This window comes from Macaca nemestrina, chromosome 13 (assembly GCF_043159975.1).
Source record: "Macaca nemestrina isolate mMacNem1 chromosome 13, mMacNem.hap1, whole genome shotgun sequence".
Lineage (NCBI taxonomy): Eukaryota > Metazoa > Chordata > Mammalia > Primates > Cercopithecidae > Macaca > Macaca nemestrina.
This window is the reverse complement of record NC_092137.1, coordinates 74,700,290-74,722,478: the sequence shown is the minus strand read 5'-3', so window position 1 is coordinate 74,722,478 and position 22,189 is coordinate 74,700,290. Positions and strand designations below refer to the sequence as shown.

At 53.6% G+C, this 22,189-nt stretch overlaps 2 protein-coding genes across 12 annotated transcripts; one reads left to right on the top strand and one right to left on the bottom strand.

Annotated features, from left to right (window-relative positions):
* The first annotated feature begins 1,762 nt into the window (after positions 1–1,762).
* Positions 1,763–18,749, top strand: LOC105465290 (rhotekin). Of its 8 annotated transcripts, XM_011713667.3 has the most exons (13): positions 2,782–3,343; positions 3,721–4,145; positions 11,273–11,472; positions 13,279–13,340; positions 13,438–13,491; positions 13,591–13,708; positions 13,900–14,109; positions 14,971–15,065; positions 15,176–15,282; positions 15,507–15,635; positions 16,309–16,477; positions 16,629–16,733; positions 17,330–18,749. In XM_011713667.3, the coding sequence occupies exons 2-13, from the start codon at positions 4,074–4,076 to the stop codon at positions 17,659–17,661; spliced, it is 1,653 nt and encodes a 550-aa protein (XP_011711969.2). In that variant the 5' UTR covers positions 2,782–3,343; positions 3,721–4,073; the 3' UTR covers positions 17,662–18,749. The 8 variants fall into 8 exon arrangements, with proteins under 8 accessions (XP_011711968.2, XP_011711976.2, XP_011711972.2 ...); XM_011713666.3 differs by lacking the exons at positions 2,782–3,343; positions 3,721–4,145 and adding an exon at positions 1,763–1,995; XM_011713674.3 differs by lacking the exons at positions 2,782–3,343; positions 3,721–4,145 and adding an exon at positions 1,763–1,995 and having other exon boundaries at positions 17,145–18,749.
* LOC105465292 (WD repeat domain 54) lies at positions 18,148–22,187 on the bottom strand. Of its 4 annotated transcripts, none has more exons than XM_024787829.2 (10): positions 22,018–22,187; positions 21,486–21,741; positions 20,957–21,019; positions 20,503–20,569; positions 20,342–20,410; positions 19,906–20,033; positions 18,925–19,025; positions 18,673–18,826; positions 18,414–18,488; positions 18,148–18,334 (listed from the first exon to the last, which is right to left on the bottom strand). In XM_024787829.2, exons 1-10 carry the CDS (start codon positions 22,143–22,145, stop codon positions 18,203–18,205), a joined length of 1,173 nt encoding a protein of 390 aa, XP_024643597.2. In that variant the 5' UTR covers positions 22,146–22,187; the 3' UTR covers positions 18,148–18,202. The 4 variants fall into 4 exon arrangements, with proteins under 4 accessions (XP_024643597.2, XP_024643598.2, XP_011711978.3 ...); XM_024787830.2 differs by having other exon boundaries at positions 18,664–18,826; positions 21,486–21,708; positions 22,018–22,181; XM_011713676.3 differs by having other exon boundaries at positions 18,664–18,826; positions 22,018–22,180.
* Between the last annotated feature and the right edge of the window lie 2 nt (positions 22,188–22,189).

Here is a 22,189-nt window from a genome sequence, read left to right as displayed (position 1 = left end):
CTTTCCCCGGAGTGGGCAAGAAGGGAACCCTGTTTTTATGGAAGCAGGGAGTGATAAGTCCAGCTGGGTAAGTCCAGCCATCCAGCAAAGCAGCTGATATATCTGTATCTATATCTATATCTATATCTATATCTATAGGTAGATAGATAGGTAGGTAGATAATATTGGCCAGGCATGGGCCATGCCTGAAATCCCAGCACTTTGGGAGACCGAGGCAGGTGTATCACCTGAGGTCAAGAGTTGGAGACCAGCCTTACCAACATGGTGTAACCCCGTCTCTACTAAAAAAAAATACAAAAAAACTAGCCGGGCGTGGTGGCGGGCGCCTGTAGTCCCAGGTACTCAGGAGGCTGAGGCAGGAGAATGGTGTAAACCCGGGAGGCGGAGCTTGCAGTGAGCTGAGATCCGGGCACTGCACTCCAGCCTGGGCGACAGAGCGAGACTCCATCTCAAAAAAAAAAAAAAAAAAGAGATGGGGTCCCACTATGTTGCCCAGGCTGGACTTGAGCTTTTGGGCTCAAGCCATCCTCCCACCTTAGCCTCCCGAGTAGCTGGGACTACAGGTATGCACCACCACCAGGCCAGGCTAATTTGTGTGTGTGTCTGTGTGTGTGTGTTTTGTTGAGACAGGATTTCACCATGTTGCCCAGGCTGGTCTCCAACTCCTGAGCTCAAGTAATCAGTCCCCCTGGGCCTCCCAAAGTGCTAGAATTACAGACTTGAGCCACTGTGCCCAGTCTTTTTTTTTTTTTTTTTTTTTTTTTTTTTTTTTTTTTTGAGATGTAGTTTTGCTCTTGTTTCCCAGACTGGAGTGCAGTGGCACAGTCTCAGCTCACCACAACCTCTGCTTCCCGGGTTCAAGCAATTCTCCTGCCTCAGCCTCTCAAGTAGCTGGGATTACAGGCATGCGCCACTACGGCCGGCTAAATTTTGTATTTTTAGTAGATACGGGGTTTCTCCATTTTGGTCAGGCTGGTCTCGAACCTGTGATCCACCCTCTTAAGCCTCCCACAGTGCTGGGATTGCACCGCGCCCAGCTGCTCTTTATGGCTGCAAATATGGGGCACTTGCCTTGTGCCAGGCACTATGCTGGGCATTTTACCCTCATTCTTCTAGGTAATCCTCATAGCAACTTGAGAAGAGGTGATAATTACAGTATTCCCACTGAACAGATGAGAAAACTGAAGCTCAGAAAGGCCAATGACTGGACCAAGTCAATGACTGCAAGGTGAGTCAGTGGCAGAGCTGGGGTTTCACGACGTGTTTAAGCACCGCCTCATCAGTTGTGGCCACTAGGCTTTGGCGGATAGCCTCGCAGAGGAGCCTAAGTGGGGAGGGGGACGAAGAAGGAATATTCGGGACTGTGGGATGTTGAAATGGTCTCTTCAGAGCCTGCCGGGATTGAAACTGGGCAAGGTCCCGGGGCCCGAGTAGAGCCGGAACGTGCTACGCGGCGATCCCTTGGCCACGGGGTTTTCAGCGCCCGTGAAGCCAGGCTTGCCAGGCGGGGGCGGCTGGCGGGGCAGGGCTTCTCAGCCCGCCCCAAGTCCAGGTAAGCGCTCGCGACCCGCGCGGGCAGGGAGAACGCGCCTCCGCAGTGCTCGCGAGGTGCAGGGCGCCTCTGGCTCCGGGGCCGTCGGGCCAGGTCGGCTTGGCGCCCAGGGACTGGCCGGACGGGCTGGGCCTTTGGCGGGGGTGGAAGAGGAGGTTGCCGCGCCCTGCCCGGCCCAGGTGTCGTCTCCGGGGGCGGGGTTTGGAGCCCCGCAGCGGGAGATTCCCGGCCGGACTGGCGGGCGAGCGTCGAGAGACAGAAGCCGCGGAGAGGAGACTAAGCCGGGCGGCGCGGGGAGCGCACTGCGCAGGCGAAGTCGCAGGGCAGCCAACATGTTCTCCCGAAACCACCGGAGCCGGGTCACCGTGGCCAGGGGCTCCGCCCTGGAGATGGAGTTCAAACGCGGCCGCTTCCGACTCAGCCTCTTCAGCGACCCGCCCGAGGTGAGAGACCCGCGTCCCTGCCTTCCCCTTCCGCGGAATCCCGGGGGCAGCCCCAGCCACCTCGGCCTCCTTCCCTCGCCCGCGTGGACGCCGAGGGACGGGGACGCACTGTCTGGGTACAAACCCGACGGAGTTGTTGACTTGAAAAGTAAGGTGTGGACGGTCTGCATTTTCACTGGATCCGTGCTGCCCATTCCCCGGCCTGGTTAGGATGATTTGCCTGAGCCTGGAAAAAGCCAGGTTGGTCTCCATTTGTAGGGCCCCAGCTCGACTCCCAAAATGTGCCTGGACCCCAAAATGTCCTGGGTATCCCCAGGCCAAGGGCAGTGGGCAACTAGGCGGGCCCCAAACGCTCGGACTCTTGGCCTGGGCTCCCGCTTGTTCCCCTGCCGCCAGCCCCATCCCACAACCTGTCGCAGCCATCTGGGCCAGCCTGTCATCAATCCCGACTTTAGGCCGGGGTGGCTCGCTTCTCGGAAGCCCAATTCAAAGGCTCCTCTATGCCCCTGCAGGGCTTTTAACTCTTTGGGGTTACTTCCCACACGCAAAATTTCCGCCTCCTTTCCTGGTGCCTAAGAGGAGTCCAGCCCCTAGGCTGAGCGTTTCCCCCGTCCACCGTCCACGCGTTAACCGGTTGGAGCCCCACCTGTAAAGCCCTAGAGGCTAGGGCGGGGCTGAAGGTGTGTGGTTGAGCGGGGACTAACAGGGCGAATAGCTATCCCGAAGACTCTTCTGTCCCCAAGGTCAGACTCACACTCGCCCAAGGAGAGCCCAGTTCCAAGCCTTCCTTTCCGGGTCTGGAAAGGGTTAAGTGAGGTGGGCCTTCCTCCCGCCCCCTCGCCCTCCCGGCTGGGATTCCAGGCCTGGCTTCTGCCCTTTCCCTCCAGCCTGCCCAGAACAAAGGCTCTTTCACACCCTTGTCCCGGTGTCCCGTGCCTTCTCTGATTCAGAAGCTGGTGGGCCTGCGGAGAGGGGGCCTTTGTCGGGTCCCCTTGCCCCCAAGCGACTGGGCCCGAGGAACCCGCGTGGGGCCAGCGTGGGGCAGTAAGGGGCGAGGCCTGGGACCAGGAGGAGGGGCCTGGGAGCTGGGGCCGCCCCTGGGATTAGCCTGGCCTTCGGGGACAGCTCGGAGGAGCTGGGGCGGAGCCGCAGAGCCCGGCGGCCGCCGAGTGGAGTGTGACTCCGTGGGCCTGGCGTGGAGGCGGGGGCGCTAGGCTGCAGCTGGCTGGGATTCGGGGCTGGTTTCCTGTCTGGAAGGGAAGGGGCCTGCAGAAGGGAGCGGGACAGCAGCAGACAGGCACACCCCTGCTTTCCTCCCTCCCTCTCCTCCCTTCTCTGGAAAAGCGAGGTAATTGTGAGTCCAGGGTGGAGCGGGCTGGATGGGGGCCCTGAGTTGGAAGGGGTGGCCCTGGGGCTGGGCTGCTTTACCAACTCACCCCTTTGTCCTGGGCTCCCTGGGCTCACTCTCCCCTGAGGTCCTCACCTCTGTGGCTCTTTTTCCTAACTTTCTCAAACTAAGCCGGAACCCCTCTCGGAAAGCTCCAACCTCCTGCAAGCCCTATGGCTCTAGAACCTGCATGAGGCGTCGTTTCCCTGCCCCCTTCCAGTTGTGCCTGCCCCTCACTGCCCTCTCCACACATAGATTCTCTGTCCACCAGGCCAGGGATGTGGGCGGGGGCTGGGGAGCGGCCAGAGTCGGAATGAAAGGGCCTTTTTCTTCCACAGCTGGGAGAACAGCTGCCACCAAAGCGAGACTGGACACTGTGCCTAGAGCCCCCTCTGCAGCTGGCCTTTCCTCCTGGGACCCCACTCATCCTCACTTCGCTTTCCTTTTTTTCCCTGCCTGGCTCACAGCAGGGCCCCGGAGCAGCAGTGGGCGAGGAAAATTTGTCACAGCAGCCAGAGAGGTTTAACAGGAGTGCAGAGGGATAAGGGCAGCCTCTGACCTCTGCCCAAGAGCTGGCCACCTCTTTAAAGACTGAGGGAACAGTGGGAGGAGGAACTGTGGGACAGTGTGGTACCTGTCTGTCCCCCCTCTGGAGGGGCTGACAAAGGAAAGGGCACCGGGGGGCACAGAGATGCAGGACAGATTGCACATCCTGGAGGACCTGAATATGCTCTACATTCGGCAGATGGCACTCAGCCTGGAGGTAATCCCCCGACCCTTGGAGTATACACTTTCTTCACTTGCATCCCAGCCCCAATGTCTGCCCTGCACATTCCTGCTAGAGCATGGTGGGGAGAGCCAGGCCTGCTTAAAGTGGGGAGAGGGACAGGTGGTTCCCTATGCCTTGTGTTGGGTGCAGTGTGTGGACCCAGGCTCAGTTCTGCCCATCGTAGTCTTATGTTTGCAGCAGGGTTTTTACACCTATTTCAGGAAGCTCTGTGGGTGAGTGTAGATGTCTGTTCTGGGGACAAGGGTTCCTTTTAGGTATGGGAAGAAGAGAGGAGTTCAGTGTGAGCGAGGTTTGCAGAAAGGATGTAGCTTTACTAGAGAAGAGAAGGACTCTGGGCTATGAGTAAGGATTCTGCTGGCCCTTGAGATGGCAAGGTGCTGTTTATTCATGTATTTGTTTTTTTCAATTATTTATAGAGACGAGGTCTCACTATATTGCCCAGGCTGGTCCTGGCTCAAGCGATCTCCCTACCTCGACCTCCCAAAATGTCGAGATTACAGGTGTGAGCCACGGCACCTTGCCTTATGTATTCTTTTTTTTTTTTTTTTGAGACGGAGTCTCACTCTGTCACCCAGGCTGGAGTGCAGTGGCCGGATCTCAGCTCACTGCAAGCTCCACCTCCCGGGTTCACGCCATTCTCCTGCCTCAGCCTCCTGAGTAGCTGGGACTACAGGCGCCCGCCACCTCGCCCGGCTAGTTTTTTGTATTTTTTTAGTAGAGACGGGGTTTCACTGGATTAGCCAGGATGGTCTCGATCTCCTGACTTTGTGATCCGCCCGTCTCGGCCTCCCAAAGTGCTGGGATTATAGGCTTGAGCCACCGCGCCCGGCCTACCTATGTATTCTTAAACACATGTATAGAACATGTACTATGTGCCAAGCTCCTTTCTAGACCATAAGATACCTCAGTGAACAAGACAAGAAAGTTCCATTGTAGTGGGAGAACAGAAATATACATACAAACACATAAATAATATCACGTAAAGAAATTATGATGAAAATGGGGATGTAATGAAAATCAGATGAGGCAGGCAATGTTAGATGTGAGGTCAGGGGAGGCCTCTGTTGGGAGATCTTTGAGCTAAGCTCAGGAGGATTTGGAGATACGTGAAGATTGGAGGAAGGGCAAAGGCCCTGAGATGAGGATGAGGGTAATATATTTGTGGGAAAGAGAGCCAGTGTGGCTGGAATATAGTAGTTGGGGTGGAGCTGATGGGCAGGGGCCAGATCATGCAGGGCCTTGAAGACCATGATAAAGCACCTGGATTTCACCTTAAGTGTGATGTTGGGCCATGGAAGGGTTTTAAGCAAGGGAATGACCCATGAGTCATGTTTTTAAATGATGGCTGCTATGGAGAATAGGCTGGTGGGAAGTTGATGGTAGGGTTGGGCGTGGAGGGTTGGCAAGAGAGGTCGCAAATGTCCAGGTGGGAGGCTGTTTCAGTAATAGGGTAGTAAACCTGGTGGTGTGAATTAAAATGCTCATGGTGGAGAAAGGGAGTAGATTTAAAATGGTAGTGGTAGGTCTGACAGGATTTGCTGATGGATTGAATGGGGGGGGGGAGGGTAAGGCAAAGAAAGAGAACTCCAGGATGATTCCCAGGTATGTGGCTAAGCAACTGGGTGGTGTGGCTGTTTACGGAGGTGGGGAAGATGGAGGAAGCTGTGGAAGTGACTGCCTGGACCAGGCAGGGGCTGCTGCTGAGAGGTCAGAGGCAGGACTGCAAAGAGTCTAGATCAGGATGTGCTGCCCTGCTCAAGCCCTGCCCCTACTCCCTGGATCATAGTAGATGTTACTGGTCAATTTTGGCACTCTTTATCAATGAGCCCAGAGTCGGCCTCAGAATCTTTCTCAGGACCATCTTGGCATAAACTGTGCAGGTTGTGTCTGTCCTTCACACAGGTGCCAGCCAGAGGTGAGAGTCCTGGTCTGGTTTCAGCTGCATCAGGAGGGAGCACCTTTATCTATTTTTTTTGCCTGGAGAGGGTCAACTTTTCCTAATTTGTAGAAAGGTGTCCAGTGAACTCGTTGGGACTCTACCTAATTATCCTCCATCAGTGCATGAGATAAAACCTATTTGCCATTCATAGTCCTCTGCAGTGTCCATGTCAGTTACAGTTGCTGTAGCCATATTTCAAGTGCTAGATGGCTACTGAACATTTCCATCACCGCAGAAGGTTTTATTGGACAGAGCTGGTCTAGGTATGTAAATGTTTAAATTCTGCATCCTGCCCTCCTCCAAAAAATGTAATTTTTCTCTGTGGGAGGCCTGTTTAAGTTCTGGGGCAGAGGAGAGGCTTAGTTTCACTTTGGTCACTCTCCTTTAGGAGAGTGGCTGAGGGTGCTGTGTTCTTTCTCAACCAAGTTCAGCAGGTCCTCAAAAGAGAGACCCATTGATGTTTCAGGGAATGTTAAGAGAGAGAGTCATGGAAGAGTAAATCCCAGAAGACTTTCTGGAGGAAGTGACTCAAGCTGCAAGTAAAGGGAGCTTGTTTTAAAACATGTGCTAGGCCTGGGTAGAGATGAGACTTTCCCATATAATTCTCAAACAGTGCTACGAAGGAGGTGGAATACTCCCCATTTTACAAATCAGGCTCCAGGGGTCAAATTCTCTGGGCTTGTCAAGTCCCTAAGCCAGGATTTGTACTTAGCCCTGGTGGAAATTCTGAAGGAAACAGAGGGTGGTGAGAAGCAGAGCAGGAAGTCAGAGACAGAAGAGAGTGGGAGGGGTGGAAGGGATATCAACAGGGGGCCTAATGTGTGGGGGGCACATGACTCATTCTCTAGCCCCTTGGGATCTGACCCAGGTCCAGCTGACACCCAGCTCTGGGCTCTTTCCCAGGGGAGCCTTGGGGAAATGATGCCCACTTAGGGAGAGGGTGCGTTTGGGTGGGGAGGGGGCAACAAAGAACTATCCCTGGGGTGGGGAAACGCTAGAAGCACAAGGGTCCAGATCCTAAGCCAGGATTCCCAGTTCCTCTGCGTGAAAAGGTGGGAGCCAGTTTCCTAGGGCGCTCCCGGCCTTGGGCCTTGGGAGAGTGGATTTGGGGCTGGAGAGCAGTAAGGAAATAGAGGAGGTGTCTGGGCTTGTGGTCCCGCTCATCCATGCTAGGCCCAGCGACCTCCCTAGGGCCCCAGCTCTCCTAATGTATACACTATCCGCCCTCCATACTCTCAGGCAAGGGGTCAACTTGGAGGGCAAACGCTACGCGGGAGGGGCCTCCCGGAGCTGGAGCACGTCGTGAAGGCCAGGAGCTTTTCCAGGGCGGTGGGGCGCACTCCCGGAGGTCCCTTCCTGCCGCGACGGAGTCTCGGTGGAAGCACCGCCTTGAGCCAAGCCCAACCAGGTGCCCGGAGGGACCTCCAACGCCCTGGTACCCTTCAGTTGCTCTCGCGGCAATTGGGAGCTGATGTCACCGGCGCCCTGATCGCTGTGGCTGGAGGCGGTGCAGCTACGCCGGCGCCCTGGCTCCTCCGATTTCCCGCGGCCCTCGGGCCCCGCCGGCTCCCCAGGCCAGTGCAGCTCTCTGGACTTCGCGCGCCTGTGCGCGCCTCTCGCAATGGACAGGGCTGGGGAAGGATCCGTGAGTGCTGGGACTGGGATGAGACTAGCCAAGATGGGGGTTGAGGACACCTCTGTGTCCCCTTCCTGCCGGGCTCACCCATTTGGGATGTTTGTGGCTGAAGCTGGGTGCAGACTAGGGTGGGGGTTGGCAGGCAGCGTAGAACCCTGGTGCAGACAAAACTAGACTGGGAGGACCTATGTAGTCTGAAAGGGCTTCTTGGTGGAGGGACTTTGGGAAAGAGTTGGCTTATTACAGAAGGAAAACAGGTGGATGGTGATGGGGGAATGTGATAAAAGTCCGGCCTAGCACGGTGGCCCAGAAAATAGCCAAGGAAGCATCTGTAGGCAGGCAGGACAGGGGTTTTAGAAGAGGGAAATTAGGGTGTTCAGGTCTGAGAGACTTGAAGGCTGGAGCCACTAGGGACAGATACAAGGGCACAGGGTATGGAGGAGAGCTGGTATGAGGAAAAAGACAGGTTTGGGGTGGTCACATTAGTTCCCCTGTTTCAAATGGGTGGCTCGACTTGTCTCCTGAACCAATCTGTACACTGTGATGGAGTTAGTCTTCCAACTCCTCTCTGAAGCTTTCCTTGATCACCTCAGCCAGAAGCAAACAGAGTCTGTTTCTTGTGAGCATGATTGTGCCATGACATGGCACTTATGGAGCAGCCATTAAAGTTGTCATCTCTCATCTCCCAGCTGGATTTTAAATGTACAGCCTTGCAGAGCACAGGAATGCTCCAGTGAGTAAATGCTGCTACCGCCAAAGTATAGCATCATGAAAATAAGCATCCCTGCCATTGATGTATGCCGCATGCTGGGCACTGTGCTAAGTGCTTTAAGTTCCTGCCTCACAGAATTCTCACAGCCCTAGGATCTAGGGACTATTTCCATTCCTGCTTTACAGATGGGGAAACTGAGGCTTAAGGAGGTTGAGCTAATTGCCCATTGCTTTTTAAGAAGCAGGAAGGGCTCCTTTCCAAATGAATGTTCCTGAGAATCCTGGTGTCTCTCCCAGTGCCTCTCAGCTGGCCCTTATCCACAGTCTCTCACTCCTGGACCACCTACCTTCCCATCCCCATTCCTTGCCTCTGACCTTATCTCCCAAGCTCAGAGGGCCAGTAGGTGTTGGGTCTTCTAGTCTTCTAATTTGGGGTGTATAGGGCTCTGTGCAGCATCAGTGAACACTGTAGGTGGTATGCTCCTTGTCCACTGATCCCTTGCCAACTAGATGTCCCCAGCATCACTTGAGTCTGAGGGATAACTCTCATTTGCCTTTCCTTCTATCCATTCCCATAAGTTGGTGGTTCTCAACCTGGCTGTACCTCAGAATCACTTGGGGACTTTTCCAAAAGTACATATGCCCTACTCCTAGAGATTCTTATTCTGCAAATCTTAGGTAGGGCCTGGTCATTTTTTTTTTAAACTCCAAAGATCTAATATTTTTTTTTTTTTTTTTTTTTTTTTTTTTTTTGAGACGGAGTCTCGCTCTGTCGCCCAGGCTGGAGCGCAGTGGCCGGATCTCAGCTCACTGCAAGCTCCGCCTCCCGGGTTTACGCCATTCTCCTGCCTCAGCCTCCCCAGTAGCTGGGACTACAGGCGCCCGCCACCTCGCCCGGCTAGTTTTTTGTATTTTTTAGTAGAGACGGGGTTTCACCGGGTTAGCCAGGATGGTCTCGATCTCCTGACCTTGTGATCCGCCCGTCTCGGCCTCCCAAAGTGCTGGGATTACAGGCTTGAGCCACCGCGCCCGGCCAGATCTAATATTTTTTAAAGGAAATACAATTTCCAGTAGTACAAAGAGTATATATAAAGTATCATTAGGCTGGGTATGGTGACTCAAGCCTGTAATCCCAGCACTCTGGGAGGCCGAGGCGGGAGGATCACTTGAGGCCAGGAGTTCGAGAGTAGGCTGGCCAACATGGCGAAACCCCATCTTTACTAAGAATACAAAAGTTCGGCCGGGCGTGGTGTCTCATGCCTATAATCCCAGCACTTTGGGAGGCTGAGGCGGGTAGATCACCTGAGGTCAGGATTTCGAGACCAGCCTGGCCAACATGGTGAAACCCCGTCTCTACTAAAAATATAAAAATTATCTGGGTGTGATGGCTCACACCTGTAATCCCAGCTACTCCGGAGGCTGAGGCAGGAGAATTGCTTGAACCTGGGAGGTGGAGGTTTCAGTAAGCCGAGATCATGCCACTGCACTCCAGCCTGGGCAACAGAGTGAGACTCAGTCTCAAAAAAAAAAAAAATACAAAACTTAGTTGGGCATGGTGGTGCATGCCTGTAATCTCAGCTATTCAGGAAGCTGAGGCACAAGAGTCACTTGAACCTGGAAGGCGGAAGTTGCAGTGAGTTGAGATCGCGCCACTGCACTCCAGCCTGGGTGACAGAGTGAGACTCAGTCTCAAAAAAAAAAAAAAAGTATCATAAATGTTTTCCATTCCTGGCTCCCAGGCCTAAAATCACTAATATTTTATGCATAAATATGCATATCTATATATATGCATGCATACACATATATATCATACATGTATGTGTAATACTACCATTCTTTCCTCACATAATTTATTTTGGAGATTGTTTCATATCTGTATACAAATGCATACCTCTTTAATGTCTGCAATACTACAGGGTACAGATGTGCTGTTACTTACTTAACCAATGTCCTACTGAGGGGGTTTTAATTTTGATTTTTTTTTTTTTTTTTTTTTTGAGACGGAGTCTCGCTCTGTCGCCCAGGCTGGAGTGCAGTGGCCGGATCTCGGCCCACTGCAAGCTCCGCCTCCCGGGTTTATGCCATTCTCCTGCCTCAGCCTCCCGAGTAGCTGGGACTACAGGCGCCCACCACCTCATCCAGCTAGTTTTTTGTATTTTTTTTTAGTAGAGACGGGGTTTCACCGTGTTAGCCAGGATGGTCTCGATCTCCTGACCTCGTGATCCGCCCGTCTCGGCCTCCCAAAGTGCTGGGATTACAGGCTTGAGCCACCGCGCCCGGCCTTAATTTTGATTTTTAAAACAATGCTGCAATGAATATTTTTGTATGTATGGCTTTACCTAGTTATATGTGAAACTATATGTGTAAGATAAACTCCTAGATATTGGATAGCTGGATTAGAGGATATATGAATTTGTAGTTTTCATAGATTTTTTTCCAAATTGCACTCAAAAGAGGCTGAAGGAATTTATACTTCCAACCATCAAATGCATGAGGGCATCTCTATTTTTCTTATTTGTTATATATATTTTTTAGAGGTGGGGTCTCACTATGTTGCTCAGGCTGGCCTTTGATCTCCTAGGCTCAAGGGATCCTCCCGCCTCAGCCTCCCTCACACACCACTGCACCTGGCTACAAAGCTTCTCTGGATATTCGTGGGCAGCTGAGATTGACACCCAATGCCTGCTCTTGAACTGCCTAAAACATTAGTTTCTTGTCAGTTTTACTGGCCACAGCCCACTTGGGGACTGGGGAGTGCTTTAGCCTGTCCTCTGACTGACATTTCCTTCTCACCCTTCCCCCAACCCTGGCTAGGACACGGAGTTGCAGAGGAAGCTAGACCATGAGATCCGGATGAGGGAAGGGGCCTGTAAGCTGCTGGCAGCCTGCTCCCAGCGAGAGCAGGCTCTGGAGGCCACCAAGAGCCTGCTAGTGTGCAACAGCCGCATCCTCAGCTACATGGGCGAGCTGCAGCGGCGCAAGGAGGCGCAGGTGCTGGGGAAGACAGGCCGGCGGTGAGCAAGGGGGAGGCAAGGCCTTGATGGAGGCAGGAGGCCTTCTGGGTGGTGATGGTGCAGTGTGTGCATGTGTGGCATGTGGACCACCTTAAAGATGACTTCCCCATGAAGTCTTATCAGGGACCTGGGAGAGACCTTGGTGTTTTACCACCATTATGTGTTGCCCAGAGGCACATTTGTGAGTAGGCAGGGCAGGACTTAGGAAAGTCAGTGTGTCTAGTGAAAGGTAGCTGATCTGAAGGGTAGCAAGTAATGCAAAAGCACTAATTTGCTAAGCCCTGTCTGTGATCCAGTAAGACTGGCTACCTGGCTTTTGGAAAATTAATTTCCTCAATGCTGCTTCACAAAATGGCCAATTTACCACATACCGACAATAGTTTGTTATCCGGGGTTCACCATCAGAGGCAGGGAGTGGGAAAGGAAATAAGAAACCACTTAAGGAAAGCCTACCCATTCAAACAAATTAGATTGTGCATTCTAAAAGGGTGCAGCTTCTGGACGTAAAATGTAAGCAACACTGACATTAGACTGTTGATCTGACAAGTCTATAATGACTTAAGTGATGCCATGATAAAACCAAAATAGTTGGGAAAATATTTGGCAAATTATTCTAAGAATATGCCAATTTGGATAAAGAGGTCATTTGGAGAACTGGTTTTTAGGAAAGTGGCCTACTTACTCCACTGAGGCTGCTTGGGGAATTAGTCCCAGCCCCTCACAGGCGTGGTGCTCATTCCACCCATGAAGGCTGACACAAGGGGAGGTTGCCAGGAGCTCACCCATGAAGCTACCAGAAGGCAGAAAACCCACTCTATGGCTATCCCATGAAGCTAGAGGAAGGGCAAGCTGGCGGGGGGACAGCCTCTCCTGAAAAGCAGCATGGACAGACTCTGTCCTGCCGAAGTCCTCACACAGCCCACACAGGTGATTTGAGGTACACCCCAAGTGCCTGGCAGCTAAACACATTGCCATTAGTGCCACATCATTTAGCTTAAGGCTCTACTAAGTCAGTAATTACTTTAGTGGCATTATGGATAAGTACAGATGAACTGGCAGTCGCTTCAGGAAAGAGACACATGTGGTGAGTCCTGATGCGCGGGGAGGGAAGGAAGGTGGGGTGTTGGGCCCTGCAGTGGGGTGGGTAGGGGGCTGCAGAACTTGGGGCACTAGTAGGGTACAGCATATAGGGCCAGGAGGAAAAAGGAGAAATCAAAGTTGGGGAGTGGTAGGGAAGGAAAAGGGTCTGTAGTGAATAGAATGTAACTCTTCCCTATTGGTGATTTCCCTTTGAACAAACGTTGGCCAAATTATTTTCTGACCCAGTACCCTCCTATATCAAAGCAGTGATGGGATAGTGGGAAATAAGCAGCCTTCCTATTGTTAAAAAAAAAAAGAAAACAGAAAGAAAAAAAAAAAAAGCCTGGAAATGCCTCTAAGGCAGGGGTTTAATGGAGAGCCCTGGAAATGAAGTCTCTCTGTGGGCACCTGTCCCCTCAAGGCCACACCTGTCCTTGGCAGGGGTCTGGAGAGGTGGTCAGGGAGGGTGCTTGGAGAGAGGAGCCCTGAGCTTGTGCCTTATGTGTGAGTTAACGTGGCTTGAGTGTCCCTGGTGTCCCCAAGCCTGGCAAACTGCTGGGTTCAATGGACAACTTTCCCTTTATAGTCCCTCAGCCCTGCCTGTCAGCCTGGCTGGGGACCTGGTGGCTGAAGCCCTGGGACCAGGGCGATCCTAGAGTCCTTGGGACCAGAGCAAGGGGGAATAGTGGCTAGAGGCCAGGCCAGGACATTGTTATTTATCCACAGGCCTTCTGACAGTGGCCCGCCCGCTGAGCGCTCCCCCTGCCGCGGCCGGGTCTGCATCTCCGGTAAGAAGCACAGCTACCCCAGCTGCTGGCACCCCTTGCCCAAGCACACGGCCTTTTGCCCCATCTCAACATCTGTTCCTACCCCCCTGCCCCTTAGACCTCCGGATTCCACTCATGTGGAAGGACACAGAATATTTCAAGAACAAAGGTGGTGAGTTCCACACACCCTGGGACAGATTCAGGGGAATGACCCTGACGTAGGAGGCTCTTGTGGGACGTGTTTTTTGAGTTTTGCCCTCTTTGTTCCTAGACTTGCACCGCTGGGCTGTGTTCCTGCTACTGCAGCTGGGGGAACACATCCAGGACACAGAGATGATCCTGGTGGACAGGACCCTTACAGACATCTCCTTTCAGAGCAATGTGCTCTTGTGAGTACCTCAAACTGTGGCTCCCTTCCTCCACTCTGCTCCAGTTCTAGATGAGCAAGTTCCAGGGGAGGAAGCTGTGGGTGGGGGGCACCTGGCCTTCCCTGTGGAGCTGTCCTGCACTTGCCCCACCCACATCCCCCACCCTCTGCCTCCCTGGACTTTCCTGTGATCACCCTCCTTCCTCCCACCAGCGCTGAGGCGGGGCCAGACTTTGAACTTCGGTTAGAGCTGTATGGGGCCTGTGTGGAAGAAGAGGGGGCCCTGACTGGTGCCCCCAAGAGGCTTGCCACCAAACTCAGCAGCTCCCTGGGCCGCTCCTCAGGGAGGCGTGTCCGGGCATCGCTGGACAGTGCTGGGGGTTCAGGGAGCAGTCCCATCTTGCTTCCCACCCCAGCTGTTGGGTAAGGCCTTGCACACTGCCACTACCCTCAGCTGCCTATATTCGGCCCACAGGTGACCTTTGAACTGTGTTGAGTGTGCAGAACCCATTTTGCATTGCTGCCAGGATGTGCAGACAGACATGAATGAGCAGTGGCCACGTAGCTGGGAGGCATTCCAGCCCACGCCCCAGAGCTGGGCTGAAGCCAGTCCAGAATACCAGTAGGAAGGCAGGGAGACTTAGGCCTTGGGGTCTTAACTTTTTAGTAGCAGCAAATACATTTTATTTTTAGAGACGGGGTCTCGAACTCCTGGGCTGAAGTGATCCTCCCGCCTCGGCCTCCCAAAGTGGTAGAATTACAGGCATGAGCCACAGCACTCAGCCTAGCAAATACATTTTATGTGGATAGAGCAGAGCTTCTTGGTTGGAGCAGAGTACCCTGGACCTGTGGTGGTATCTACATGCACCCGGAGACACCTCATGGGACCACTGAGACTCTGAGAAGCAGTTTGAGAACCTTTGGGTAGTCAACAGAATACTGATTTTGGACACAGATATGGGTTCAAATTCAAACTCCCCCACTTTCCAGTTACAAACTATGGGCAAGTTTCTTAACCTCTCTAAGCCTCAAGTTGCCTCATCTAGTTGAAGAATGCCACCAACCTCACAGGGCTGTCATAGGAATACAGTGGGATAAAACATATAAAGCATAGGTCCTGACACTTAGCTGGAGCTCAGTAAATGTTCATTCCTAACCCTCTGGGGAGACAAGCGAGTTTTCTGTGGGGCAGCCTGAACAATGGGGCAGATGTGCTCAGCCCTTAGAGTTCCTGCTGGCCAAAACGCCCCTCCCTCGGCTGATGCTCTCTCCTATCTCCCTTAGTGGTCCTCGTTACCACCTCTTGGCTCACACCACACTCACCCTGGCAGCAGTGCAAGATGGATTCCGCACACATGACCTCACCCTTGCCAGTCATGGTAAGCATGTATGTGCATGGGGGACACACACATGTGATGGTGAGAAGAGGGGCTGTGGGACGGTCCCCTTCTCATTCCCCTACCTCACCCTGCACTTCCTCCTCCCCCAGAGGAGAACCCTGCCTGGCTACCCCTTTATGGTAGTGTGTGTTGCCGTCTGGCAGCTCAGCCTCTCTGCATGACTCAGCCTACTGCAAGTGGTACCCTCAGGGTGCAGGTGAGGTGAGAGGGCCCTGAGGAGTGGAAGGGAGCAGGGAGAAGGCAGAGGAGAGCTGGATAACCAGGAATAGAAGAGCTAATGAAAAATCAAGATTTGGGTGGAAGAAATGGGATATGACCAGATGAGGGGAGGAATGGACAGCAGGGTGGACAAAAGGGGGGCTGAGAAGAGAGATACTGGGGGGTGTGACTTCCCCAGAAAATGTTGAGTCATTTGTGCAGCCAGCTGGGGAGATGCAGAACTGGGCACAAGTGCATGGAGTTCTAAAAGGCACAAACCTCTTCTGTTACCGGCGACCTGAGGATGCAGACACTGGGGAAGAGCCGCTGCTTACTATTGCCATCAACAAGGTGATGGGTCCCTTGTGGTAAGGCCACCAAAGGCACAGGCCCAGGAGCCTCTCCTTCAGGCCCCAGGAGGGTGGGCACGTACCTCAGAGAGATAGAAGCAGGCCTCCTGCTCCTGACAGTGCCACATCCAGCTTCTGGGGCCCGTATTCTCCCCACCACAGCATCACTGGGAGAGGACTGTCCCATTCATTTGCCATCCTCAGTCCCTGCCAAGTCTCAGAGAGGGTTTTCCCGCCTGCCAGTTCAGGGCTTTTCATCCTCTCTCCCTCTTCTCCCTCAGATTCCAATTTGTATCTATTTTACCACTTCCCATTTCTCTCCAGGTCCAATTGCCCTTCTTTGCTCCCCATCCCTTTTATTGGCTTTCCTGCCTACTTTTTGGCAATTCTGAGGGACCTCTGGCTGGAGCATCCTTGCCTACCTCTGTGTCTTCCCTGCCTTGCTCAATCCATCTTTCCCTGTCTCAAGCTGCTCTTCCTCCCCTGACTCAGGACTGGCTGTCTCATCTCCAGCCCTTTTTTGCCATTCCTTCCTACTCTGGTCAGTAGGAGGCAAATGAGAGGGCTCAGCAAAAGCCCCGCAAGCTCATTCTTCTAAGGCAGGGGTGATCAAGGCTGCCTGATTGTCACTGCCAACTTCTGTGACCAAGGTAGACCTCTTCTTTCTCCTGCAGGAGACTCGAGTCCGGGCAGGGGAGCTGGACCAGGCTCTAGGACGGCCCTTCACGCTAAGCATCAGTAACCAGTATGGGGATGATGAGGTGACACACACCCTTCAGACAGAAAGTCGGGAAGCCCTGCAGAGCTGGATGGAGGCTCTGTGGCAGCTTTTCTTTGACATGAGTAAGAGAGAAGGGGGTTGGGTTGAACCTCTGGGAAGGACTGGAGTTTTGTCATTTTTCCTAAAGGTCTCTGTTTCAAGATTGTGTGGAAGGGAATGTAGCAGGAGAAAGGGCAGCCTGGCCTTCTCTTCTAATCAGCGCTCTTCCTCCAGGCCAGTGGAAGCAGTGTTGTGATGAAATCATGAAAATTGAAACTCCTGCTTCCCGGAAACCACCCCAAGCACTGGCAAAGCAGGGGTCCTTGTACCATGAGATGGGTAAGTGAGAGGAATGTGCACTCCAGGAAGCTAATGGGAAGTAGGGTTGGGGACTTCAAGAGAAACCAGATAATGGAAACAGAGAAAGCACACTCTGGGCTACACCAGATCTCTGGGGACCCAATTCTCACCCAATCCTGTGTGTTCTTTTCTCTTCTCCAACTCTTCTTAGAACCACCTCCATCAAAGTTCAAAACAAAACCCCAATAAGCCAGGATCATTTCATTGATTTCTTTCCTAATTTCTTGTTTTCTGTTTCCCTTTCTGCATGTGGATTCCTGTCTCTTCCTCTGACCCCTCACTTGCCTGGCACCGCTTTCGTTTTCTCCTCTTTCTTGGTTTCTTCACCCACCTCTGCTCCCCACCCGTCCCCTTCCCATCCCCATCTACCTTGTGCCCCTCATCCCACAGTTTTATCAGAGCCTATAGCCCCAGGGGGCCTAGGTGAGGGGCTGCTCCTGCAGGATAACGCAATCTCGGCTGAGATCCAGGCTTTGCTTTCCTCCTATTACAGTGACAGGTGATAGGGCTGGGTAGGCTTGGGGCCTGAGCTCTGACTAGCCCACCCCTCCCCCAATCCCTTCCTGGTGCCACAGCTATTGAGCCGCTGGATGACATCGCAGCGGTGACAGACATCCTGACCCAGCGGGAGGGCGCAAGGCTGGAAACACCCCCACCCTGGCTGGCAATGTTTACAGACCAGCCTGCCCTGCCTAACCCCTGCTCGCCTGCCTCAGTGGCCCCAGCCCCAGCCTGGACCCACCCCCTGCCCTGGGGGAGACCCCGAACCTTTTCCCTGGATGCTGTACCCCCAGACCACTCCCCGAGGGCTCGCTCGGTTGCCCCCCTCCCACCTCAGCGATCCCCACGGACCAGAGGCCTCTGCAGTAAAGGCCAACCTCGCACTTGGCTCCAGTCACCAGTGTGAGAGAGAAAGGTGCTGGCATAGGATCTGCCCAGAAGAGAAAATGACCCATGCACAGTCGGGCTCTGGATACGGCGCTGTCTATAGCAAGCTGGCCAGTCTGGCCTCCTGTTCCTCTGCTGGACCTGGGGTAGGCTGCAGGGGTGGGCAGGAGCCCCTCTTAAATTGTGGTTGCCATGGTACTGAGGGACTCATTCCTGGGGCTGGCTGGGACCTCCCTAAACCCTTCCTGGAAGAAAACTGGAACCAACTCTGCCCTACCTCCCTGCACTAACCAGCTTTGAGGATGGCACTGAAGAACCCTTGGAGGAAACATACCTCCCTTGTGACTCCCACATCAACCATTAAAGCTATTTAACAGCAGCCTTCACCTGGCTCCTGAGGACAGGGTGCCTCTCTCTGCCTGGTCTAGACCTGCCTCACTTCATCCCTGGAGCGTAGTTTACCAGCTGTGAAATATGACTGTGATACTGAGTAATCAGACTAACGCTGGGTGGAGTGGGTACTTTATGAATACCACAGGGACAAAGGAAGGCTGCTCTTCTCACACACTGCTGAATCTCCGGATCTCCGCAAGGTCATAGCCAGTTACGGCAAAGGAGCTGCCCGAGGAATCACAAAATCGAGCACCACACAGCTGGGTGTCAGAGACACACTCACCATGACAGTGTTCCACCTGGGAGAGCAGAGGGCTGGTCAGGGACTGCTGCCCCATGCTTGGGCCCCCCCCATTCCACCCACCCCATGACACATACCTCAATGTAGCCACTCTCTGGGCTTCTGCTCAGCTTCCAGATATGCACAAAGGTGTCCTCACCTGCAGAGAGTAGCTGTGGAAGAGGAAGCGGGGGGAGTCAGAATGCCCTGACAGGGGACAGGTATAAGATGGAATCCCCAGTCGAGGTGCCCCGGGGAGGCACTGAGTTGCAAAGACAAGCCTGTGGTGTTCTCTCAACATTCCACTGCCAGGAAAAAGGGTATGTAGGGACAGAGGAGGAGACTGACCTTGCCCACCTCAGGAGCCAGGTCCAGGGCGCAGATGGCCCGGGCATGGGCATTGATCTGGACATGTAGATTTCCTGTGGCGGCCTCATACAGATGCACTTGTCCGTTCCCATAGCCTGCTGCTATGATCCCCTGCCACAACTGCACAGAGGGGCACGGCACTCTGCAAGGGTGACACCCAACTTTGTTTTGCCAGATCAAATCGTACTCCCCAACCTGAAGCTACCTCAGGAAGCCCTCTACCCCTTCTGCCTCACCTACCCAAATCCTGGAATGCGGGTCAATAATGTGAATTCTGGCCCTGACCGCCAGACACACAGCAAGCCTGAGTCATCTGCCGTCACCATGTCAGCCACACAATCCTGAAGGGAAAGGCAAGATCAGCCCTTCCCTTTCTCCCCTGCTATGGTCCTGTATACAGGGCAGGAGGGGAAGGGAGGCAATGTGTGCATCTTTGCCTCTCCAGGCAAAGGGCAAGATGGGTCTCACTAGCTAGACCCATCAGAAACCACCCCTACCACCAGCGTTCCCTTAGGAAGCATGAACTGCTTTCCTTGAATTTCTTCGTGGAGTCCCATCCCCCAGTAACACGTTAGGAGGGGCTGCATAATTGCCTCACTGGATGGATGATAAAACTGAGGCCACAGTGTCATGACCTTCTGGAGGTCTTGTAGTGAACCAGTCACAGTCATGACTAGACCCTGGGCCCCTGCACCCCCAACACCAGGCAGCCAACACAGCCCATGGGCCTAGCCCTATGCCAGGTACAATGGAGAATATGAATAAGAAAATACCCTCCTCTCAAGAGGTTTGCAAATTAATTGGGGAGACAAGAGTTGTCTTTTGAGGGCAGTGCCAATTCAGGTTTCAGCTAAGAGAGATCAGTGGGAGCTAGAATATGGGGAAGGCTTCCTGGAGAGGATGGATGGCGCTAGAGCTGGGCCTGAATAGGTGGGACTTGCCCTAGAGAAGGAGGCTGCACATTTCAGAGCTGGAAAGTATCTTAGAAACCATTTGTTCCAACTCCTCATTTCACATCAGTATTATAAAGCCTTAGTTAACTATAAAATACTACATAAATGTAAAGTATCTCTGGCTTTATCACCGAACCTGGTTGCTAAAGACTAGGAAAATGCAGATTTGCCAATCCACCTGTTTAGTGGCAGAGCCAAGACTCAGAGCCAGGTCCCCTCCCTCCCAGGGTGGGGAAGGCTCCCAGCTGGGTAGGGGAAGTGCACTCACCTGTCCCTGGGCAGGCTCAGTGGCAATGTCTGTGATTGGTGTCTGGTGCCCAGCCAGCTCCTCGCTCAGTACAATGTTGGGACCCTTGGCCGGGATGTCAAACACCAGCACCCGGCCTGACCATGTTCCTATAGCCAGAACCAGTACCCCAGTGATGACTTCCTGACCCACCTGGGTCTCCAGTCACCACACTCAACACTTACTCCATCCCAGAAACCATAGTAACAAAACCCCCTCTCACTGCTCCAACAGCCATGCCCCTTCATTCACTATCCTCATCCTATCCCACCCTGATCCTCTGAACCCTTCCATGGTTTACTGGAGTCTCTGATTCCACTCCAGTTCCACCCTTCCCTCTAACTTTCCACAGTTTCCTCAGGCCCTCATTATCCTCCTGGCCACAACCCACATGCTCCAGCACCCCTCCATGCCCTACCCTTGGCTCCCTCACCCACACAGATGAAGTGGCCACTGGCAGCAATTCCCCGGGCAAACACAGCCTGTACTGAATATGAAAGGGAAGAATGATCAGAAATATCCCTTCCTGCAGCCCTAGCAAACACTCTCTGCCCCTACCCCACTTGGTCCTGCAGGTACCTGGGGAGGCATCTCCAGAGTCCAGTGCATGCCAGTAGACCATGGTGTAGCCATTGGACTCGTACATCTGGAAGACAAGGGCAAGAACCAGGGGGCATAACCCAACTGACCTCTGCTGAGTACTTCACATATCCATGTTAGCCTTAGCCCATTTAATCCTCAAAACAAATCTGGGATGTAGGTACTATTTTTATCCTAATTTTTTCAGAGGATAACAGTGAGAGTGAGAAGTTAATAGTGTAAGAACACACAGCTAGTAAAGGGGCAGATACTGGAGGTGACACTTGGGAACTGGAAAAGATGGAAAGATTGAAGATAAGAAATAGAAAAAAAGTAAGTGGGCCAAGCATGTGAAAAGTTTGGAAGTGTTCAGAGGCAAGTGGGGAAGAGTCTGGAAGCCTGGAGGGGAGCTGAGAAGGCTCTGGTGGGGCAAGCAGGAGAGTCCTCTTCTTACCTGTATTCCTCGATGTGAAGTGAGTACCAGCAGCACTCGGAAGGGGAGGACACACCAGTGGACCTGGAGGGAGGTGCATCAGTGTAGGGAGAAAATCAAAGCAGGGAAGATGAGTCTTTTTTTTTTGGCGGGGGGTGGGGGGGAATGGAGTCTTGCTGTTTTGCCCAGGCTGGAGTGCAGTGGCACCATCTCGGCTCACTGCAACCTCAGTCTCCTGGGTTCAAGCGATTCTCCTGCCTCAGCCTCCCAAGTAGCTGGGATTACAGGTGCACACCACCACACCCCGTTAATATTTTTGTATTCTTAGTAGAGAAGAGGTTTCACCATGTTGGCCAGGCTGGTCTCGAACTCCTGGCCTCAAGTGCCCGTCTCAGCCTCCCAAAGCGTTGGGATTACAGGCGTGAGCCACCGCGCCGGGCAGAAAGGTGGAGATTCTGAAGTTAGAACATGCCTGCTCCTGAAGGTTTGGAGAGAAAAGGCTGGGGGTAGGACTGGGTTCAGCAACATAACTGCTAACTCCATGCCTCACCTGAGTGATAAGTGGTGGGCTCACTCCAGCACCCTCCTTAGCGTGGAGCTGGCGCTGGGCCAAGGGCACACCCTCAGGAGCAGCGCTGAGAAGCTGGGCGCTTGGTCCATGAACCACACCAAAATACGTGAGGTTGCGAGCCGGCAGCTGCAGCACACTGAGGTTGTTGCACAGGGCGGCGGCCGAGCCTCGAAGGGGAATAGAGCGCTCCCAGCGGAACATTCTGTAGGGAGGTGCCTCCGAATCACCAGGCGCGCTACAAACAGACGCAGCGGAGATGTCCGAGGGAGGCTATCATCGAGCATTTCGAAAGATGCCTGATACTGGGTCACAGGATGGGGTGCCCTGACGACGGTGATGGGGGAGGGTCACATGGCGTGGGGAGGGTCTCGAGGAGCAAGACAGGGGAGTCCCGGGGCTGTTTTGGGGCGACGGGGGAATCGCAGAGGAGGAATGGTGATGACACAGGACCACCCGATGGCCCCAAGCCTGCGAGCCAAATAAGTGTGATGAAGACCCCAAGGCTTTCTACCTCGGCTCGGATCCCTGAAGCCCCCGGCCTAGGTCAGAAGTAACACCCGCAGCCCCCAGATCGGCTCGCCTGACTCTTGGTTCGTAGGGTCCCTCCAAATCCACCGCCACCATAGAGACGACGCACATACGCACGGCCCTTGGGCGGGGTGAGCGGCCGGAACGTGGCGCGG